General features: G+C 51.2%; 1 protein-coding gene across 1 annotated transcript; it reads left to right on the plus strand.

Moving 5' to 3' along the window:
* Positions 1 to 452: 452 nt before the first annotated feature.
* Ttll3 (tubulin tyrosine ligase like 3) lies at positions 453 to 20053 on the plus strand. Its single transcript, XM_041631355.1, has 13 exons — positions 453 to 849; positions 1058 to 1149; positions 2638 to 2806; positions 2944 to 3041; positions 5667 to 5795; positions 6770 to 6884; positions 7760 to 7861; positions 9313 to 9508; positions 11464 to 11612; positions 13248 to 13491; positions 14713 to 15148; positions 18425 to 18695; positions 19447 to 20053. The coding sequence occupies exons 1-13, from the start codon at positions 453 to 455 to the stop codon at positions 19761 to 19763; spliced, it is 2715 nt and encodes a 904-aa protein (XP_041487289.1). The 3' UTR covers positions 19764 to 20053.
* Positions 20054 to 20134: the final 81 nt, after the last annotated feature.

Raw genomic sequence — 20134 nt, forward strand, 5'->3', positions numbered from 1 at the left:
TGTGTGTAGGCCAGCGCACACACAAAAAATAATAATAAGCCGGGTGATGGTGGCGCACACCTTTAATCCCAGCACTCGGGAGGCAGAGGCAGGCGGATCTCTGTGAGTTCGAGGCCAGCCTGGTCTACAGAGCGAGTTCCAGGACAGGCTCCAAAGCCACAGAGAAACCCTGTCTCGAAAAACCAAAAAAAAAAATATATACATAATAATAATAATAATAAAGAACTCTAATAATCGCCCCAGTGCTTTGTTCTTCCATCCTCAGTGCCTAGCAAGTGAGAGCAGAGCCAAAACCAGGAAAGGCTCTCCACTTCCCATTACCGCTCTCCAGCCCTCTACCAGAGTCTGATTGTGCCTAGGCAACGGTCTCCTAGGAGACGGGAAACAGAGGGCGGGGCCTGAGAGGGAGCCTGGGCGAAGGCACTAGGGCGCTAGGAGCTGGCAACAGGCGCATGCAGGGCCTCAGCACCGCGCTTTTCCTGAGCGCCGGGCAACTGAGGCCTGCGGCTGCCTGTTACCGCCAAGAAGGCAGCTCGGAGTGCAGCTGGCACCGGAGGCCGCAGCCGCCCGAGCTCAACACCAATTCCCTTTCCCGGTGGCCCTGGGCAGGCAGCTCCCAGTTCCACCCGCCTGGGAGCCTGCAATGGCCCGGGCCTGCCTCCGCCAGGCCCGAGGGGACACGTTGCCCTGGGGATTACAGCCCATTTCCTGTACGCCACCTAAGCAGCGCCCACGCCCACAAGTCGTTCGAGCCGGGTGCCCAGGACACTGCGAGCTCCCACCCGGTCTGCTCCCTGCTCCCCCCGACCCTGGATGAGCCCCTGTCTACTGCCCCGCCGCCACCTGATGGTGAGGCACAGCGCAGGCAGCCAGCCCTGAGACCCTGGTGGCTGCAAGAGAAAGGTCGCCAGGGTGGAAGGAATGGGGAATCTGGAGAGCATTGGAGATTGGGCGTCTGGATGCAGGGTAGAGGCAAGGGAGCGCAGGCACCTGAGGTCAGAGAAGTCCTGGGCCCAACCTCCAGCTTTCTGTGTTCCTGCTCCGCATCTCTCTGCAGATTCCCTTGTCCTCTGGCGAGGATTCTCCAAGGGACCTCACCACATGGGCCGACTCAGAAACGCCAAAATCCACGTAGAGAGAGCCGTCAAGGTTGGAGGGGATGGGGTGGTGGTGGTTACACTTACTAGTTTCTTATATCCTTAAATAAATCCATAAATGTCAAAGAAAGATTTAATACAAGCACACACACGCACGCACGCATCAGGCCCATAGTCGTGGCTGATTTATCTCTAACTAGGGATATATTCTTCAGCTCCCTCGGTCCTGATCCCCAGCCCTTCTAGCCCTTTAGTAATTTAGAAATTACTCTCATTTAGGGCGTTGGTGCCCAGCAAGGAGCCAAGTCCTTAACCGCCTTTCTCCTGCTGGGGGACTGCATTCCACCCTAGGCTAAATGGCTGGCTGGCTCCACACTCCTGGTTCCCGTTGCTTGTTCCCTGGCCTCTACCTCTGAAGACTCCCCAGATGTTTGTGATTCCTTGGGTCCTGGGTCCGATCTGTCTCCATGCACCTCTTTCCTTGAGTTTAGGAGTTCAGGATCACACCGTGCCCTACCCCACACTTTTCCTGCCTCCAACCCCCACCCTGGAGATCCAGCCCTCTGATGGATGTCTCCAAAGAGCTCACCAGCATCTCACGCTTGCATCCCAAACCTTACTCCTGTTCCACTGTCCAAACCTGTCGGCGCCCCCTCCAAACCCGGTATCCAGCTTTCTCCATCACTTGCTTCAGAAATCCATTCTTCCAGTTCCATCCATCCATCAGCATCATCCACACCTCCAGAATGGGAAGCAGCTCCTTCCCAGTCTCCACGTTACCACCCTCATTCTAACTATTGCAGTTGTTCAGACCGTGGCATCCTCCTAAGGATCTGCCTCTGTGCCTGTCCCCTCCCCCATTGATGCTCCATGCAGTTGCATGCAAACTTAGAGACTTCCTTAGTTATGCTCTTGACTCGTTCTTCTCCTTATAAAATGCAAGGCTAAATTTTAAGGTTCACGGGGCCCTACACAGTCCAGTCATACTCCAGTATTCTTGGGAACTCTATCAGACTTCACTCTCCCTGGCCTCTCAGTTCCTTCTGACTTCTCGCTAGCCTCTGGCCCTGTGCACATGCTACCCCACTCTGCTCTAACTGCCATTCGCTCAGCTCTGCATTCGCGGCTCTTTCCCAGTTTGCTGTGACCATGACCATGCATTACTCTGGAGACTGGGAATACCAGGGATAGAACATGCGCTTAGCGTGCAGAAGGTGCTAGGCCTAATCCCCAGCACCAAACAGAAAGGAAGAAATCCTTACTCTGTCACTTAACTACCGTGTAATTTTGGAGAAACTGTTTAGCCTCTGTGTGCCTTCAGTATGTAATTAAAATGCAAATTGTTCTTAGTGGTGCATGTAAGTGCTTACTACATAATAGGTACTTAGTAGCTATTAACTATTTGTATTTATTTTTCTTCTTGTTTATGAGCTGCCTCCTACTGGGGAATAAAAATTCCCTGAAGGCAGAGATCCTGTCTGGTCACCATTGCCTCCTATATGTCTGATGCTGAAGCAAGTCCCCGCCTCTCATCTTACAGCAGAAGAAGATCTTTATGATTCATGGCCGATACCCAGTGATCCGGTGTCTATTGCGCCAGAGGGGATGGGTAGAAAAAAAGATGGTCCATCCCCAAGGCACCATCCTGCCACCACCCCAGAAGGATCTAGACAGTTCATTGATGGGTGATAGTGATGCCATGGAGGATGGTGAGTAGGTCCCTCCCTGTGCACACGCTGTCCTTCTTGAGTCCTTTTCCGTTTGCTTCCCACTGGTCCAGGGTTGAGACCTTAAAGGACTGTGGGGCATAGACACAGTCCCAAGGCATCATCCTCCACACCCACAGAGGATGAAGAAGAGAACGAGGACTTTCGGGAGCCACAGCTGTTGGACTTGGATGGTTTTCTGGAATTCGATGACCTGGATGGGGTACACGCTTTAATGGTGAGGACTCTGGGGGCCAATAAAGTGGGGGGCTAGCAGTTGGATATCCTTCTTTCTCTGGAAAACTAGATTGCTTCTCTAAAGGCTGGCTAGATCTGCAGAATGGTGAGGAACTTAGTAGGACTGATAGGGTGACCATATCTTCTACTCGTGGTGGCTTTGATGGCTCTCCCTGCCAAGTACTTTGTGCATCCCTTTCCTTTGCCCTTGGCAAATGAGGGCTGTAAGAAATAGCTTTAAGCTAGTTCCAGGAGAGGCTCCAAAACCACAGAGAAACCCTGTCTCGAAAAACCAAAAAAAAAAAAAAAAAAAAGAAATAGCTTTAAAACTTAAGAGATAAGCAAAGGTAATGCATTCTTTAATATTAAAGTTAGGACCCGAGTTCAAGCCCCAGAACCCAGGTATGTCAGCTGGACAGTGGTGGCGAATGCCTTTAATCCCAACACTTGGGAGGCAGAGACAAGCTGACGTCAGTGAGTTCAAGGTCAGACTGCTCTATAGAGTGGGTTCCAGGGCAGCCAGGGCTACACAGAGAAACCCTGTCTCAAAAAAAACAAAAACAAAAACAAACATAAAAGACCAAGCAAACCAACAAACAAAAAACCCCAAATACCTCCTTAAAAAATATAAAACCAGATGGATGGCTCCCGATGGGACCCCAAGATTGTACTCTGGCCTCCACATGGGCACACACAGAACACATATTCCCACATACAGAAACATGCACACCAAAATTTGAGAGGTGCTGCTGTGGAGGGCATGTGTGGTGAAGAGAGGGTATGAGGTCAGAGCCAATTGAACTGTATGAAATCGCCATGTTTTTCTTTTGTGTGACATGCATGTATGTGGGTGTGGAGCTGCACACGCACATGAAGGTCAGAGGACAACTTTCTGAAGTTGATTCTCTCGGGACCCACTCAGGCACCATCACGTGCCAAGTCTTCTGGCTGCCTTCAATAATCTCATTTCTGTTTCTATAATGAAAGCAACTTGGCATGGAAAGTTTAACTCCTGGTTCTAGGTTAGAGTCAGTCATCACAGAGAAGTCAAGGTGAAGGCCTTGAACAGCTGGAGCGGAGAAATGAATGCAGGCTTTGCTCTCCACTCAGCCTCCCCTCCTCATATCCAGTCCACGACCCAGGCCCGCGAGGAACAGCATCACCATGGTGATCTGGGTCCTCCCACCGACCAACCCGATCTAAATGATCCCTCATTAAGATTCTCTTCCTGGGGGGCTGGAGAGATGGCTCAGCAGTTAAGAACATTGGCTGTTCTTCCAGAGGATCCAGGTTCAATTCCTATCACCCACATGGCAGCTCACAACTGTCTGTAACAACAGTTTCAGGGGATCTGACACCTTCACACCAATGCACATAAAAAATAAATTAAATTTTTTTCCTTTTGTCCAGGTGGTGGTGGACAAAACAGCCAGAGCTACACAGAGAAACCCTGTCTAGAAAAAACAAAACAAGCCGGGCGGTGGTGGTGCACGCCTTTAATCCCAGCACTCAGCACTCGGGAGGCAGAGACAGGCGGATCTCTGTGAGTTCGAGGCCAGCCTTGGTCTACAAGAGCTAGTTCCAGGACAGGCTCCAAAGCCACAGAGAAACCCTGTCTCGAAAAACCAAAAAAAAAAAAAAAAAAAAAAGAAAGAAAGAAAAAAATAAAAAACAAAACAACAAAACGAGGCAAGCACCACCATGGCCATTTTGCACCTTGTCCTAAGCATCTTCTGTGTCAGCTCATTCAGTCCTCAGTGAAGCCCTCTAAGTAGAGTTAAAGGTAACGGTAGTGCATTCTACAGAGAGAGGCACAGAGTGACAGACCCCCACAAACATGGCCACAGAGACTAGCTGATTAAAAAACAACACAAAATTGTCAACATGAAGCCTTTTCTCTTACTTGCTCTTTTCCCTGAAAGACAAGGTTTCTCTATGTAGACCAGGCTGGCTTTGAACTCAGAGATCCAGAGTCTATCCAGCTGCCTCTGCCTTTGGAGTGCTGGGTGTGTGCCACTACATCTGACCTGAAAAACACAGAGGTAGCAATTTCCCAATACACAGAGGGGGCAGTTTGAAGCCAGGCAGGGTGGTGCACATCTGTAATCGAGCAAGCGGGAGGCTGAAGCAGGAAGACCATGAGTTAGAAGGTAGCCTGGGCTACCTGGCGAGTTTGAGGCTTTCGTGGACTGTATAGCAGGAGCCTGTCTCTAAAATTAAAGACCAGAGCCGGTTACAGTGCAGCTGACTGGTGAGCATCCTGTGTCCCAGAGTTGTAGGGAGAATGGAAAGGTCGGGTCCATGGAGGGCCTCTGTTCATGCTTTGTGCGCATTGATCGGAGTCACGGTCCTTCTACTGGGACAATCACTGATGGTCACAGAGCAAGGTATGGCATCGTGGTGTGCAGCTTAGTCATTGCCTTGGAACACAAGTGGAGGCTGGAAAGGGTCTGCTGTCTGCTCACCCCGTATATCCTCTGGAGAAGATGTCTTCTCACGCCTTATCTATTCAGAGCTGGGGGAGTCCAGAGGATACCTTGACACCTTTTCTCCTTTCTGTGTGGTAGGGCAGGGAGAAGCTGTCCCCACCGGCCTCCCTGTCTCCATCTCCTCCCCTTTCCTCCAGTCCCGCATGGTTCGGAATGAGACCCCTTACCTCATCTGGACCACTCGGCGAGATGTGCTGGACTGTCGCTTCCTATCCAAGGATCAGATGATAAACCATTATGCCCGTGCTGGCTCCTTCACTACAAAGGTAGGCATCCCAGGGACTCCAACCCTGGCCTGTGGGCTGGCAGCCCCACTTCTGTAAAGAACACAAGATGTTCTTGGGTTCTCACTTAGTCCCCGAACTATATCTGACATATGTTGGCATGGCGATTATGGGCTCAATTCCCATGAGGTCTGAAAACAAAAACACCAAATCAATGATTGGAAACAAAGGGGCCCTGGCCTGAATAGAGCATATCTGTTACTGGATTTCTTAGCAAGTGGCTCCACCTCTCCCAGCCTCCACCTACTCATCTTTTTGGTTTGTTTGTTTTGTTTTTGTTTTTCGAGACAGGGTTTCTCTGTGTAGCTTTGGAGCCTGTCCTGGGATTCACTTTGCAGACCAGGCTGGCCTCAAACTCATAGAGATGCACCTGCCTCTACCTCCCAAATGCGGGGATTAAAGGCGTGCACCACCACTGCCTGGCCCACTTGCTCATCTTTAGAGGAGAATAGCAGCATGCCTGTTATCTAAGGCTGTGTAAAGGATAAGGGGTTTACCAGCGTCTGTTATGCCAGTGGTTCTCAACCTGTGGGGCATGGCCTCTTTGGGGGTCCCATATCAGGTAACCTGCATATCAGATATTTACATTATGATTCATAACAGTAGCAAAATTACAGTTAGGAAGTAGCAACAAAATAATTTCATGGTTGGGGGCACTCACCATACATGAGGGAATGACTGTATTAAAGGGTCACATCATTAGTAAGGTTGAGAACCACTGGGCTATGACATCATTCACACTATGGTGTGAACTGTCAAGGCTTCCTGGGTGGAATATGATTTTATGGGTGGGAAAGGGTGGGTGGAGGCCTTCTCAGCTGGGCAAACCTGGAGATAAATGGATATCAAGTCAGGTCTAGCAAGTGGGTCTTCCTGGGCCTCTGGACATATGCTGTGTGTGGGGGAGCCCCTCAACACTGTGTCCTTCACAGCCCTTTCAGCAGCTGTCTCCATAGGTGGGCCTGTGTCTCAACCTCCGGAATCTGCCATGGTTCGATGAGGCTGATGCTGACTCCTTTTTCCCACGATGCTATCGCCTGGGGGCGGAGGATGACAAGAAAGCCTTTATAGGTAAGAGGACTCCAGCCCAGGCCTGGCCCCCTCCTGTTGCCTGCCCCACAGTGGAAAACAACAGGTCCCCTCTTTCCTCTGTAGCTCCAGTCCCTCCCTCCCACTAATGGTTCTTCCATTCCTGAGCCTCTAGCTTGGCCAACCCTGGTATAGAGAAGCCCAGGGAGCCAGGCTTTTACTCTAGAGCAGGTTCTAGAGGTTGGTGGGTTGGTTCTATTTGGAATCCAGATAAGTTGCAGGCTGGACCAGGTTCCAGAAAAGGCTGTGAGTCTTTAAAGCAAAGTAGGCTCCAGCTCCAATATGGGTTCTGAGTTTGGCATTTGGATCCAGAGCATTAAATTACATTCTAAACCTTAGATAGGATTTAGGCTGCAGTGTGGTTCTCAGGTTAGAGTTAAGTATCAAAATGGACAAAGAGGGTCATGGGAGGTGGGTCACACTCATAATCCCCAGGGTAGGGAAGCAGAGACAGGATTGCAACAAATTTGAGACCACCCTTGTCTATATAGTGAATTTCAAGCTGGACAGCTTGAAGCTACAAGACCCTGTCTCAAAAAAAAAAGAAAAGAAAAGAAAAAAAAAGAAAAAAAGAAAAGGAAAAAGAAAAGAAAGAAAAAGAAAAGGAGAGAGAGAGACAGACAGACAGACAGACAGACAGACAGAAATGAAACAGGTACAGGCTATCTGGAAACAGTCTGTGTCAATTCTATCACACTATGGGTATGATATTCTATAACTGGGCTAGGAGCCAGGTGCTAGAGAGAGACAGGTAAATGAGATTCTGGATCCAAAATGGGGCAAGCCATGGTGAGGTTCCAGAACCAGGAGAGGCCTGGAGCCTGGGGGCTGAGCAGGGTATCCCTGCCTGGGAGCAGAGGACTTCTGGCTGACAGCTGCCCGCAACGTTCTCAAGCTGGTGGTGAAGTCGGAAGAGAAGTCATACTCCTCCATGCAGACAAGAAAGGAAAAGGCCCTAGGTGAGTGCTGTGCTTGCCTCCGCTCCCAGTGCTGTGTGCCAACCATCCACTCATCTGTTCATCCGCACGCACGTTTAAGTCGCACGGCCAGACTGCAGCCTTTGCCACCAGCCTTTCCCTCCATCTTCCCGTCTGTGACTATTGCTCACTCCTGCTCACCCAGCCATCCACCTACCCGCCCAGCCACCGTCTGCTCTTTCTCTCCATCATCTTCCCACCCGGCCATCTCTTGCCGATCACGTCAGTCACCTACCGCTGCCATCATTTCCGCGCGGTACCCGTCCGTCCCCTCCCTGCCCTTCACAGCCCATCTTCCTGTCTCCCCACCCACCTGTCCGTCCTTTGCTTACCACCTTGTCCTGCAGTCGACCCTCTCACCTACCCCTTATCTGTCTACCTGTCAATTGTCAATTGTTCAGCCCTTGGATAGGCCTGACTGACCACTTTAGAGGGCAGGCTGAGACCACATGGCCCATCCCTGCCTGAGATAGCCACTTCAGGTTCTCTGGGAAGACACAGAACTCAGCTACGCACAGATGTCCCCCAAGAAACCCTGTTTCTACAGATAAGGAACCCCTGGGAAGGGAGGGGACAGAGAAACACTCTGCATGCTGGTCCAATATATTGCTTCCCCTTCCCCCTCTACAATACTGGGGCTCCATGGCCAAGGGACTCTGGGAAGGAAGGGGCAGCTTTAATGGAAGGAGAAAAGTCCCTGGCCCTTCAGGAGGAACCCTTACACGCCGTCAAGTGCTGTCATTTGACCTAGGTGGATCAGGTACCAAAAGACTGTTATGTGCCAGGATCTGGGCCACAGGGAACCGTATGTGCCCAGAGACCCTGCATTTAAACTTCGGTGTGCTGAACTTAAGTATGGGTCAATGCTGCAAGTGGGCAGTTGAGGGCACGGTTGCGTGTCCTGAGTTGTTAAGTAGGCAAAGGACTAAGCCTCTGGTGCAGGGGTTGGCACATCATTTCCAGCTGAGTACTTCCGTTTGCATGTACATTAGCACTCTGTGGCTTCGGGGCTGTGGATGTCCATCAGGATTCTGAGAGATGGGATGTAGGAAGCTAAGTAAGTGTTGGCTTCATGTGTATCTAGGTTCACTTAGGCAAGGTTTCCAGGTGCATTGTAGGGCTAAGTTGTGCCAGGGGTGGTGGGTTCTGGGGTAGGTACGCTCTAGAGACCTTTGGGACATTCGGGCTGGAGCCTTAGTTGAGTAAGATGCACCACCAGTAAGTGGTGGCCGGGGACAAAATGCTAGGGTTGCCGGTGAATTTAGAGCAGTTCCAGGTGAGTGAGTATCATGCCCCAGGGTGACTGGGGATCGAGTTCACTCTGAGCCTCATGTGTCTTTAGGGCGAGGCCTCAGGTAAGTGACAGGTTTCAGGTCAGCAAAGGACGATGGCATGTGTCACGCTGCCTGCTTCGGTCCCTTCCATCCCTACAGAAATCACACTGCCCAAGAAGCAGGAGAAAAAGGCACTGATAGTGTCGTCAGAGTTTGTGGAAGAGGCGCTGAGTGCGTGTGAGGAGCACCTCAGCAGCATGGCCCACAAGGACATCGACAAGGATCCAGGTGCCCCGCTCTACTTCAGCCCTGAGGGGTGGTCCGACTTCCTCCAGCGCTACTACCAAATAGTCCAGTAAGTGCCCTAGAGGGCAGGGCTATGGGCACATGGTCAGGTGTTACAGTCAGACCCACCCCAGGGAGCACAGCCCAAGCCCCCCACTTTCTTTTATCCTGGACACTCCTGACCCTCAGAGGCTCCCAATGGCTCCAGGAGAGTCCGATCCACTTTTCTCTCCTTAGCATAGCATGGACTCAAGGTGGTAGCCTGGGTTGTCAGTAGACTTAAATTCCAGTTCTTTCTTCCCATCTCCTAAGCTCTGTGACCCCAGGAACATCACTGGGTTTTCTAAACAACATAAGACAATTTGTATTGTGGGGTCAGCACAGGCTTGAGTGTCCCCTCAAAATCAGGATCTAGAGCACTTAGATTTCATCCTAGAGGCCATCTGTCAGTGTGACCCAGGATGCTAATCACCATAGGAAGGAAACAGACGTCACAGCAATTAGAGAGACCTTTTACCTCTATTGAATCCTCAGACCAAAGTGCACAAGATCCTGTTTCCAGGAATCCTCAGACTGAATGCAGTCAGCTCCTGTCTCCTCCCACCTTATATTCCTCTCTCCGCCCAGCCATATCCCTTTCTGTCTCCACATCCTTAGTGCTGGGATTAAAGGTGTAGCTCTGTTTCTCTTTTGGATGAGACCAATCTCCTGTAGCCCAGGGTGGTCTTGAACTCACAGAGACCCTTCTGCCTCTGTCTCCTGAGTGCTGGGATTAAAGTGTGTGCCACCGCTGCCCGGCCTCTAGGGCTAACTAGTGGCTGAGCTCCCTACTTTGACCTTCAGGCAATCTTTATTTGTTAGAGCACAAACCGAGCAACACCACAGCCGCCTTTGTTCTTGCTGCTGCTCCTAAAAACAAAGCTATCCATGGTGGGAGGTCAAACTGTTCAAGTGAGCCTAGCACCCAAGGGGGTCTTTGTTGTCCAGTAGTTTGTTTGTTTGTTTGTTTATTTTTAGTTTTTCGAGACAGAGTTTCTCTGTAGCTTTGGAGCCTGTCCTGGCACTAGCTCTTGTAGACCAGGCTGGCCTCGAACTCACAGAGATCTGCCTGCCTCTGCCTCCCGAGTGCTGGGATTAAAGGCGTGCGCCACCACCGCCCGGCTTGTCCAGTAGTTTAAATGAGGCATCTGTCTGGGACAGCTGTAACCCCTGACTTTCTAGGTCAACTCCCACCCAAGTATGCACACAGTCAGCCATTCAGTCCACAGACTTGCAGACTGCCTGCTAAGTGGCAGGGGTTCTGTTAGAGTGAGATACAGCAGGCAGCAAACCCCACAGAAGACAGCCCTGCAGGTTCCACTGTAGCTAAGAGGAGAGTGTGTGTGCTCAGGCTACTGGGACCCTGGGTTCTAGCCCCTGCACCACATACCAGAAAGGCCAGCGGGAGAGGCAGATAGTAACTGAATAAATCGGTCTGTAGCATGGGAGAGAAACAAATCGTGGCGAGGTGGGATACAGCCAAGCCTGCGCAGACTTAGACTAGGAGAGCACACCTGTCAACCAGAGTTGTGTCGAGATAAGGAGGGGTGGACTCTGAGAGCTCCCTTGGGTGAAGCAGTCAGGCTTCTGCACCCTGGCTCAGCCACTCCATCCATGTAGCCTTGGGCAGGTCCCTTAACTCTCCCACCTTCAATTTGCATTTCTCTAAAATTGGCTGAGTAATAATTCCCTAGAGGGATGCTGGGGGGGTGCGGGGGGGGGGGCAGGGGGTGTCTGGCAGGGTCCCTGACTTAGTGAGTGCCCCATCTTAGGGAAATAAGGGTAGACTGGAATTGGGGAGGGCTGAAATCTAGATAGGTTAGAGGCTGTTGGTGATTTGGGAATGGGAAGTGGGGAGACCTATCTAGGTGTCTTGGACAGGCATGACCAAAGCAGGTTAGCATAGCAGGGGCCCGGTCTCCGATTGTCCTATGCTCTCATTTGGCCCCAGGCCCCACCTCCCCAAGTCCCACTGTCTCTACACAGTGAAGGGGCAGAACTGAGACACCTAGAGACCCAGGTCCAGCGCTGTGAAGACATTCTACAGCAGCTTCGGGCTGTGGTACCCCAGATCGACATGGAGGGGGATCGAAACATCTGGATTGTGAAGCCAGGAGCCAAGTCCCGTGGCCGAGGTGGGAGAGCAACCTTGCTACTGGTTTTAGTACCTTTATTTACCGCTAGATGCCAAGGGGGATGATAGCACTGGCTGCCCCACTGCCACGTTTGGCTCTCAGCTCTGTCACTAATAGGTTGTGTGACCTTGAACAGGTCAGTTCACCTCTCTGAACCTGTGTCCTCCATTGTGAAGTGGGCATGGTGCTAGGTCTCTCAGGGAAAGGTTAAATGCAGCACACACCTTCCACTCGGCACGGCGCACATAACACTCCAGCATGGTGCTAGGTCAGTGGTCACGCTACAGATGTGGCTGCTTTGCCTCTCATTCCCTAAGACCTTTCCTGGGCTTTACCTTCACTGAATCACTCAGTGGTTCCACTGAGTACATGCGAGGGCCCAGTATCAGCCTGGCCTTTAAAGACCGCAGAAGGCCTCCTGAGAAACAGACAGAAAACTTGTAGTGATGAGATTCTTTATTAGAAAAGATCTACATGGTAACATAGAGGTGAGTGAAATGTCACAAGGCGAGTGTTCTGTGCATCTCCGGTTCTAGGGGATCAGTCCCTCTTCTGGCCCCCAGGCACACATGCGGCATACCGATATATGTAAAACATTCATACACATAAGATAAACATAAATAACAAACTTAAAAAAAACAGAAAAAGGAAAATGTATCTGTTCCTGGGGTACTAGATTATCACCCAAAGTGGAAACAAAAGCAGTGATCAAGGCCAGCCTTGGCTACACAGTAAGCATGAAGCCAGCCTGGACTACATAACCTGTCACAAAATAAATAAAAGAAAAAAGAGGGAGAACAAGCTGGGCATAGTGGGGCACGCCTTTGATCCCCAGCACTTGGGAGGCAGAGACAGGCGGATCTCTATGAGTTCAAGGCCAGCCAGCCTGGTCTTACAGAACAAGTTCCGGGTCAATCAACTACACAGTGAGACCCTGTAGCCAGGGTTAGTTGTGACAGAGTGAGATGGCACCTGCTGAATGTCACCACAGCCTCTCCACAGGCCCAGCTTCATCCCACAGCCTCCAAGCCCATAAGAGCCTATGAAAGCAAGGTAGTGAGTTCCAGGACTGGCTCCATAGCTACTGAGAAACCCTGTCTCGAGAAACAAAAACAAACAAACAAAAAGAATGGTCAGAGGACAACTGACAGGGGTCTGTTCTCTCCTCCCCTGCGTGGGTTCTAAGAGCTGAGCTAGGTGACCAACTGTGGTGACAAGTGCCTTACCCACTCAGCCATCTTGCCCTCATCTAGTTTTTTTATCTAATGTTTATTTAATATTATGTGTATGTGTTTTCCTGTTTGTATGGATGTGTGTGTGTGTGCCTGCTTCCCATGGAGGCCAGAGAGGGTGTCAGGTCCCCTGGAACTGGGGTTCTGCCATAGGAGTGCTGGGGTCTTCTGCAAGAACAGCAAGTGCTTTTAATGTTGAGCCATCTCTCCAGCCCCCACCCCTCAGTTAAATTTTTACCTGTATATAGCAAATCAAAGTTTAGTAAACAATTAATTAGAAAAACTATTTAAATTCTCAGCTTTGCTAGAGGGAAGATGGTTCAGCTGGACTCGGGATGAGAGCTTAGGATGGGATCTGTGGTCCTCGAGCCTTCGGGTCCTGACTAGCTGGATTCCCCCTCAGGTATTATGTGCATGGACCACCTGGAAGAGATGCTGAAGCTGGTGGACTGCAACCCCATGCTGATGAAGGACGGCAAGTGGATCGTGCAGAAGTACATTGAGCGGCCCCTGCTCATCTTTGGCACCAAGTTTGACCTGAGACAGTGGTTCCTGGTGACTGACTGGAATCCACTTACTGTGTGGTTCTACCGAGACAGCTACATCCGCTTCTCCACACAGCCCTTCTCCCTCAAGAACCTGGACAAGTGAGCCCTTCCTCCACCTCCCCTGACTGCCCGATTTAGTAGGGAGGTCAGCAGACAGAAGAGTAGACTCTCCAGGTGGGGAGGCAGGGTTTTCACCACCACCCGTCCTCTGCCCTGCAGGAGCTTGCCAAGAGAGTACCCTGGGGATACCCACATGAGCAGAATGAGAACTCCAGCTAATCAAGGGCTTACACCCTAGCAATGAGCTTGAGTCATCGTGGCTAACAGGCTAGAAGCTGATATGTTATGAAGAAAATGTAGATTGGGGAATAGCAGACTAAGGGAAACTTAGAGCGGAAAGGCAACTTGTGGTTTGCTCTTGGGATGAGAGGTAGCCTTGATGAGGCCTGGATTCAAATTCCATCTTGGCAGCATCCAGGTTGTGATCCTTGAGAGATGTGAAAAACGACTCAAGCCTCAGTTTCTATTGGGGCCCAGTAGTCCCATCTGTAATCCCAGCACTTGTGAGGCTAAATCTGAAGGATTCTGAGTTTAAGGACATCCTGGGCTATATAATGAGACCCCCCACTGAAGCCAAAACAAGCAAGGTGTGGTAGCTCCTAACTGTAATCCTAGAACTTGGGAGGCTAAGGCAGGAGTCAAAATCAAGCCAGGTGGAGTAGTGGATGCCTGTGATTCCAGCACTTGGAAGACAGAGGCAGGACAACCAGTTCCCTGTCATCCTCAGTTACATGGCAAGTTTTAAGCTAGCCTAGGTGACATGCAACCATTCCAGAGAGAAAGGCCAGCTTCAGTTTCCACATCTGAAGACTGATACAGCAATACACAGTAGCTGTCTATCAACACTTCACAGGCGATAAGTGCTTCTGCTTGGCTGTGCCAGTCATTTCTCAGACACGATGAAGTGAGTTATTACCATTCGAGTGATGAGAGGGGCAAGCAGGTTCATAACTTGCTCGAGTCTCACAGCTAGTCATTGGTGAAGCTGGGATTTGACCATCTAGGGTCATCCTCTCCGTCTCATCTCCTGCCACACACAGGAAGGGTGAACCAAAGCACCTGCCACTGTGGCCTGACAGCAACACCCGCGTGTTCTGAGAAATGGCTAGCCCTGGCCTTCGGTGAATGGGGGCTGGGGTCAAGGGGCAGGTTCTGTCCTCCCATGTCAGTTAAGCTCCCCAGGATGGCTGACCACAGGATTCGGCCTGCAGCCCCAAGCTTGGGCTCCAGGGCTGAGCCTGTGTCTCTGCTCTGCTGCAGCTCTGTGCACCTGTGTAACAATTCCATCCAGAGACACCTGGAGGCCTCCTGCCACCGGCACCCGATGCTGCCCCCCGACAACATGTGGTCCAGTCAAAGGTTTCAGGCTCACTTGCAGGAGGTGGGCGCCCCAAATGCCTGGTCTAGTGTCATTGTACCCGGCATGAAGGCTGCTGTGATCCACGCCCTGCAGACTTCCCAAGACACTGTGCAGTGCCGGAAGGCCAGCTTTGAGCTCTATGGGGCCGACTTTGTGTTTGGGGAAGACTTCCGGCCCTGGTTGATTGAGATCAACGCCAGCCCCACCATGGCACCTTCCACAGCTGTCACTGCCCGTCTCTGTGCTGGTGTGCAAGCAGACACTCTGCGTGTGGTCATTGACCGGCGACTGGACCGCAGCTGTAACACGGGAGCTTTTGAGCTCATCTATAAGCAGGTGAGATGTTCCAGCACTTCCCACAGGCACCTCCCAGCAAGCCCTGAGGGCTGCTGGGAGACCTCGGCTTCTGGCCTGTCCCCAAGGGGTGTCTTAACACAGACACGTCCCTCTGGCTTGTCTCCTCATTTGTAGAGATTACTGTCCTCTGAGAAACATATTTTCAGAGGGTCTGGGACCTGATCAGCTTCCAGTGGTAATTCCAAGCCTCTAGGTAGCAGCTCATTCGCTCATCATCGTACAGTGAAGGGGTTTGATCTTTGCACAGGGGTTTGGGGTGCCTAGCCAGAGGACAGAGGACAGCTTTAGCTACTGTTTTTGCCCAGTAAGGCTAATGGGAGCTCCATTAACTGCAAGGTCTATCAAGAATCAATTAGTAGTGCCTGTTATTGTTATAATAATGATTATCATTATACTATTCATCTCTTCCAAAAACAGATTTGATCTTGCTTGTTTATAATAAGAAGAGGATTGTTTTTTATTCAGCCAAAAACATTACTTTGTTTCATTGTTTTTTTAGTTTCTTTAAACAGGGGCTTGTTCTGTATAGCCTCGGCTGGCCTAGAACTTAAGCTATTTCCCAGGCTAGCCTGAAACTCACAGCATTCCTCCTACTTCAAGCCTCCCAAGTGCTGAGCTTACAGGTATGAGTCACCATGCCACTCTCCACGGAGCTGCAATCTCCCAGCAGTTTATCAGAATCTGAACCCACCAATGGGTGAAGTCATTTATAAGGTCAAAGCCCTCTTGGTCTAATTCTCTCTAGAAACACCCTTGAGGGCCCACCAGGGGCCTAGGTTGTCTCAGTCCAGTCAAGCTGACAGCTTAGGTGAGCCATCACAGCAGGATATGGGGCTTCAACCTTCCACCCCCTAGTATTCGGAAGGCCGAGACAGGGATCACTTTCAGTTCAAGGGAAGCTTGGGTTACACAGTGAGTTCCAGGCTAGCCTGGTATTCAGAGTGAGACCCAACTTAAAAACAACCATACAAAGCTTTGAAAGGATGTTTTTAAGGGTTTCTGAATTCTGAGAACTATTTATAAGCAGGAGTCTTCCAGCTAGGATCCACTAAAGTCTAGGTTAGCCACAGGAAGGGAAAACACTGACCACATGACCTGGGTGGCCCCGTGTTTCTTACAGTTCCTGATCAACAAGCTTCAGTTTTTGTTAGGGATGCCATCACTAGGGACGGAATCCATGCCTGCATGCTTGGCATGTGCAGTACCACTGAGCTACACTTTCGGGTAAAGGAGGCCATATAAGCAGGTATCCACATATACCTGCAATCCCAGCATTTGGGCAACAGAGGCAGGACTGTCACAAGTTCACAGCCTGCCTGATTTACTTAGCAAATGTCAGGTCAGCTAGGGCTTTATAATGAGAATCTGTCACAACAATGTAGTCTTAGAAGAGAGGGGAGAAAATGGGAAAGAGGAAGTAATCTGCAGTTTAAACTGGAGCAAAATTTGTACGGGCATGGTAACACACACCTGTAACCCCTGCGTTCAGGAGGCAGCGGCAGGAGGAGCAGGAGTTCACAGTTATCCTGGCTGTACAGTGAGCTTGAGGCCAACCTGGGCTGCATGAAACCTTGTCTCACAACAAAACTGAATGCCTGGGCATTCGCACTTTTCAAATGTCCCTTGTCCCCCAGGTATCTTTTATTGCTGATCTGTTTTTGAGTTTGAGGGCCATTGTGCAACTAAGGTAGCTACACTAGTGGCTTTGTCTCTCTGATTGCTTTATCTAGGACAGCTCCGCATCCTGATCCTACAGGCCGGCTGTAGCACTGTCCCACATTCTCCTTTATCTGCTTGTCCCCTAGTGTTGTTCAGCTCAGTCTGTTCTCTGTCCTGTAAACTAGAAGATAGGTTAACAAGCTGATGAGGTTCAGGGTAGAGACATTTGGCAAAAAACACTTAGGTGGTGCTGGGTACATCACGGAACTGTCACAAGGCACACCCAGCAGATCTTCTAGTTCCTGATGCCAAATTTGACCTTGGACTGAGGTGGCTGCCAGGAGAGACCTCTATTAGAAGCCACGCCCACCCATTTGCAGCTTGTTAAATTTTTGTTTATATTTATTGTGTTTGTGTATGGGTGTGGTCACACATACCACACAGCACAGGTGTGGAAGTCAGAGGCCGACTTGTGGGAGCCCCTTCTCGGCTCCTACCCCATGGGTCCTGAGGCTTGAACTCAGCAAGTACCTTAACTCACTAAGCCATCTCAACACTGTCCCCCCCCAAAATTTATTACTTCGTGTATCTATTCATTTCTGTTGCTAATAACATAATACCATAGACAGTGTAAGTTACAAAGAAAACAGGTTGGGGCTGGAGAGATGGGTCAGCAGTTAAGAGCAATTGATGCTCTTGTAGAGGTCCCAAGTTCAGGTCCTAGTACCCACATCAGGCAGCTCACAACCACCTATAACTTGCCCTTTTATTAGAAAGCCACTAGGATTCAGGTAGAGTCGATCCTGAAGCCCCTATCCAACCTCAGAGACCCTACCAGGGAGGAGTCACTGTACCTCCCTCTTTTTTTTTTTTTTTTTTTTTTTTTTGGTTGAGACAGGGTTTCTCTGTAGCTTTGGTGCCTGTCCTGGAACTAGCTCTTGTAGACCAGGCTGGCCTTGAACTCCCAGAGATCCGCCTGCCTCTGCCTCCCGAGTGCTGGGATTAAAGGCGTGTGCCACCACCGCCCGGCTTACCTCCCTCTTTTTTAAAAAACAATTTTCTCTGTGCATTGGTGTTTTGCATGCATGTGTGTCTGTGTGGGTGTGGCTGGAGTCACAGACAATTGTGAGCTGCCGTGTGAATTCTGGGAATTGAATCTGGGTCCTCTGGAAGAGCAGTCAGTGCTAATAACTTCTGAGCCATCTCTCTAGCCCCATCCCTCTTCTCAGTATTCATGATGGGAATTACATCCACACAGAAAACCATGGCTCAATCCCGTCTGCCTCTGGTTGCCCACGGCAGGAACCAGCTTTCATTCTGACACAGGCCAGAGGTCACCTTAGTGTGCAATGGGATTGACTGCTTTGTCTGCACGGCTAAGATCTCTGCTTCTCTGGTTTCCTGCCCCCTGGGGCTCTGTGAGTCTAGGTTCTCTGGACCCCTTGAGAACAGAAGGAGCTTCCTGTTTCTCAGAAGTGCCTCTTGACCAGATACCCCAGAAACTGATTCCGTCCATCTCTGCCTTGTGTCACTAGATGGTGTCCTGCCATCTCTCACTAGTGTCTGCGATGGCCTTGTTTTCTCTCCTGCCCATAGCCTGCTGTGGAGGTGCCCCAGTACGTGGGTATCCGGCTCCTGGTGGAGGGGTCTACCATCAAGAAGCCCATGGCAGTGGGCCATCGGCGCTCAGGAGTCCGCTCATCACTCCCTCATCTGCTGACCCAGCAAGGCTCTGGGGAAGGCAAGGACTCAGGGTCCCCTACCCACAGGTCAGCTTCTAGGAAAGACACTGGAGCCAGAAGCCTGGGACACCCTGAGAAGCCAGACTCGGCTGCCGCCACTTCCGTCTCTGGAAAGGGGAAGAAAGGCAAGGCAAAAAGTGCCACAGCCCTGGTCTGCCTCACCCTCCAGGACTGGGAGCCCTCAAACACCAGGGTGGGCCACATTTTCAACAGGTCACTGTGTCTGAAACAACCTGAGGCCTGGGGTAATACAACGTTCCCCAAGTGCCCTAGAGCTCCCAAGGCCATTCCCACCGGCTCTCCAAGCGCTTCCCAAGCGTCTGGGCTTGCCCTCATGCCCAAAGGCCGCCAGTGATAGCAAGTACCAACACTGCTCACCAAATGTCGTTAAATATACAACTAAATGAGTGTTCCAAAGTAGTCACCCTGCCAGGCAGTTAGACCAGAGTACGGCCCCGGCTTGGTCCTCGAGTGCGCGTCCCTGGAGTCCAGACCCCTGCTGTGCTCTGGCCAGACTCAGCCCTCCCTCCTCTCTGGGGAAAGGTGCTGCTACCGTGCCCTTCCCGATCCCTAACCAGCCCCCTCAGCCCTCACAACACCCTAGTGAGGTAGGCGCTATTGTCCCCATTTTCCAGCCGAGGTAGCAGGAAGTTTAAGGACGTTGCCTGAGGTTGCACAGCTCAGAAGGGGCAGAGCTGGGATGCAGACCCAGGTCTGTTGGTTCCCCAACCCCGTGTTCTTCCCACTGCCTCTGGAGGAGCTGGGAGGGGCTCCTCTGCCCTCACCTCCCGCCCCCACCTCTCCACATACCCTGTGGAAAAACTGGTCAGGCTCTGGGGCCTTACCCAGACCCTCACAGCTTCCCTTCTCCCACAGCCCCTTCCTACTTCCCTAGTCTCCATTCCAAGGCCTGGCTGCCTTCTCCCTGCGTGCTCCGACCCCAGGGCCGGGTCCTCAGACTGCAACGTGGCCGGCTGGTGGGCTCTACGGCTCTGTCAACCACAGGCAAGGCCTTGATGACTCTACCCACTGCCAAGGTTCTGATGTCCTTCCCACCTCACCCTGACCTCAAGCTGGCACCCAGCATGCTGAAACCGGGAAAGGTGGGCTTTGAGCTGCACCTCATACCCTGGCGGGTAGTGCTGAGCAGTGGGGTCGGGGCTGAAGGGCACAGACAGGGGGCAGAGGCCTGATCATCTCTCTCCCTCCCCTCCTTTACACCGAGGCTGCTATTCCCCTGCACCTTCGAGGCCCCCACTTTGGAAGTGCCTCGTGGCCTCTGCCCTTTGAAGCTGGACCTCTTCCTAGCACCCACAGGAAAGTCAAAGCCAAAGGCAAGTTCAAGGCCAGACTCTGCGACAAACCCAGGGCTGAGGCATACCCTGAGAAGAGACTGAGCTTCCCCAAACCCTTGACCCTTATTTTGACATCCCGGACACTGTGGACCAGGGGGGCTATAAGGATAGAGAAACCCCTGTTCTGATCTCCACTGCCCCATCCTGGATCCAGAATCATATTAAAAAAAAAAAAAAAAAACCAAGTAAAGTTCTTCAGGCTTGGCTTG

Source organism: Microtus oregoni, unplaced genomic scaffold (assembly GCF_018167655.1).
Source record: "Microtus oregoni isolate MIOR12 unplaced genomic scaffold, Mior012 000002F_ref0000024, whole genome shotgun sequence".
Lineage (NCBI taxonomy): Eukaryota > Metazoa > Chordata > Mammalia > Rodentia > Cricetidae > Microtus > Microtus oregoni.

What these genes read in the sequence shown, in the direction of transcription:
- Ttll3 (XM_041631355.1), top strand. Translation starts at nt 453, where the DNA reads ATGCAGGGCCTCAGCACCGCGCTTTTCCTGAGCGCCGGGCAACTGAGG. An exon ending in ATGGGGTACACGCTTTAATG is followed by an intron (nt 3,042 to 5,666) that starts GTGAGGACTCTG and finishes CCTTTCCTCCAG; the next exon opens with TCCCGCATGGTTCGGAATGA. An exon ending in CTGGCTCCTTCACTACAAAG is followed by an intron (nt 5,796 to 6,769) that starts GTAGGCATCCCA and finishes CTGTCTCCATAG; the next exon opens with GTGGGCCTGTGTCTCAACCT.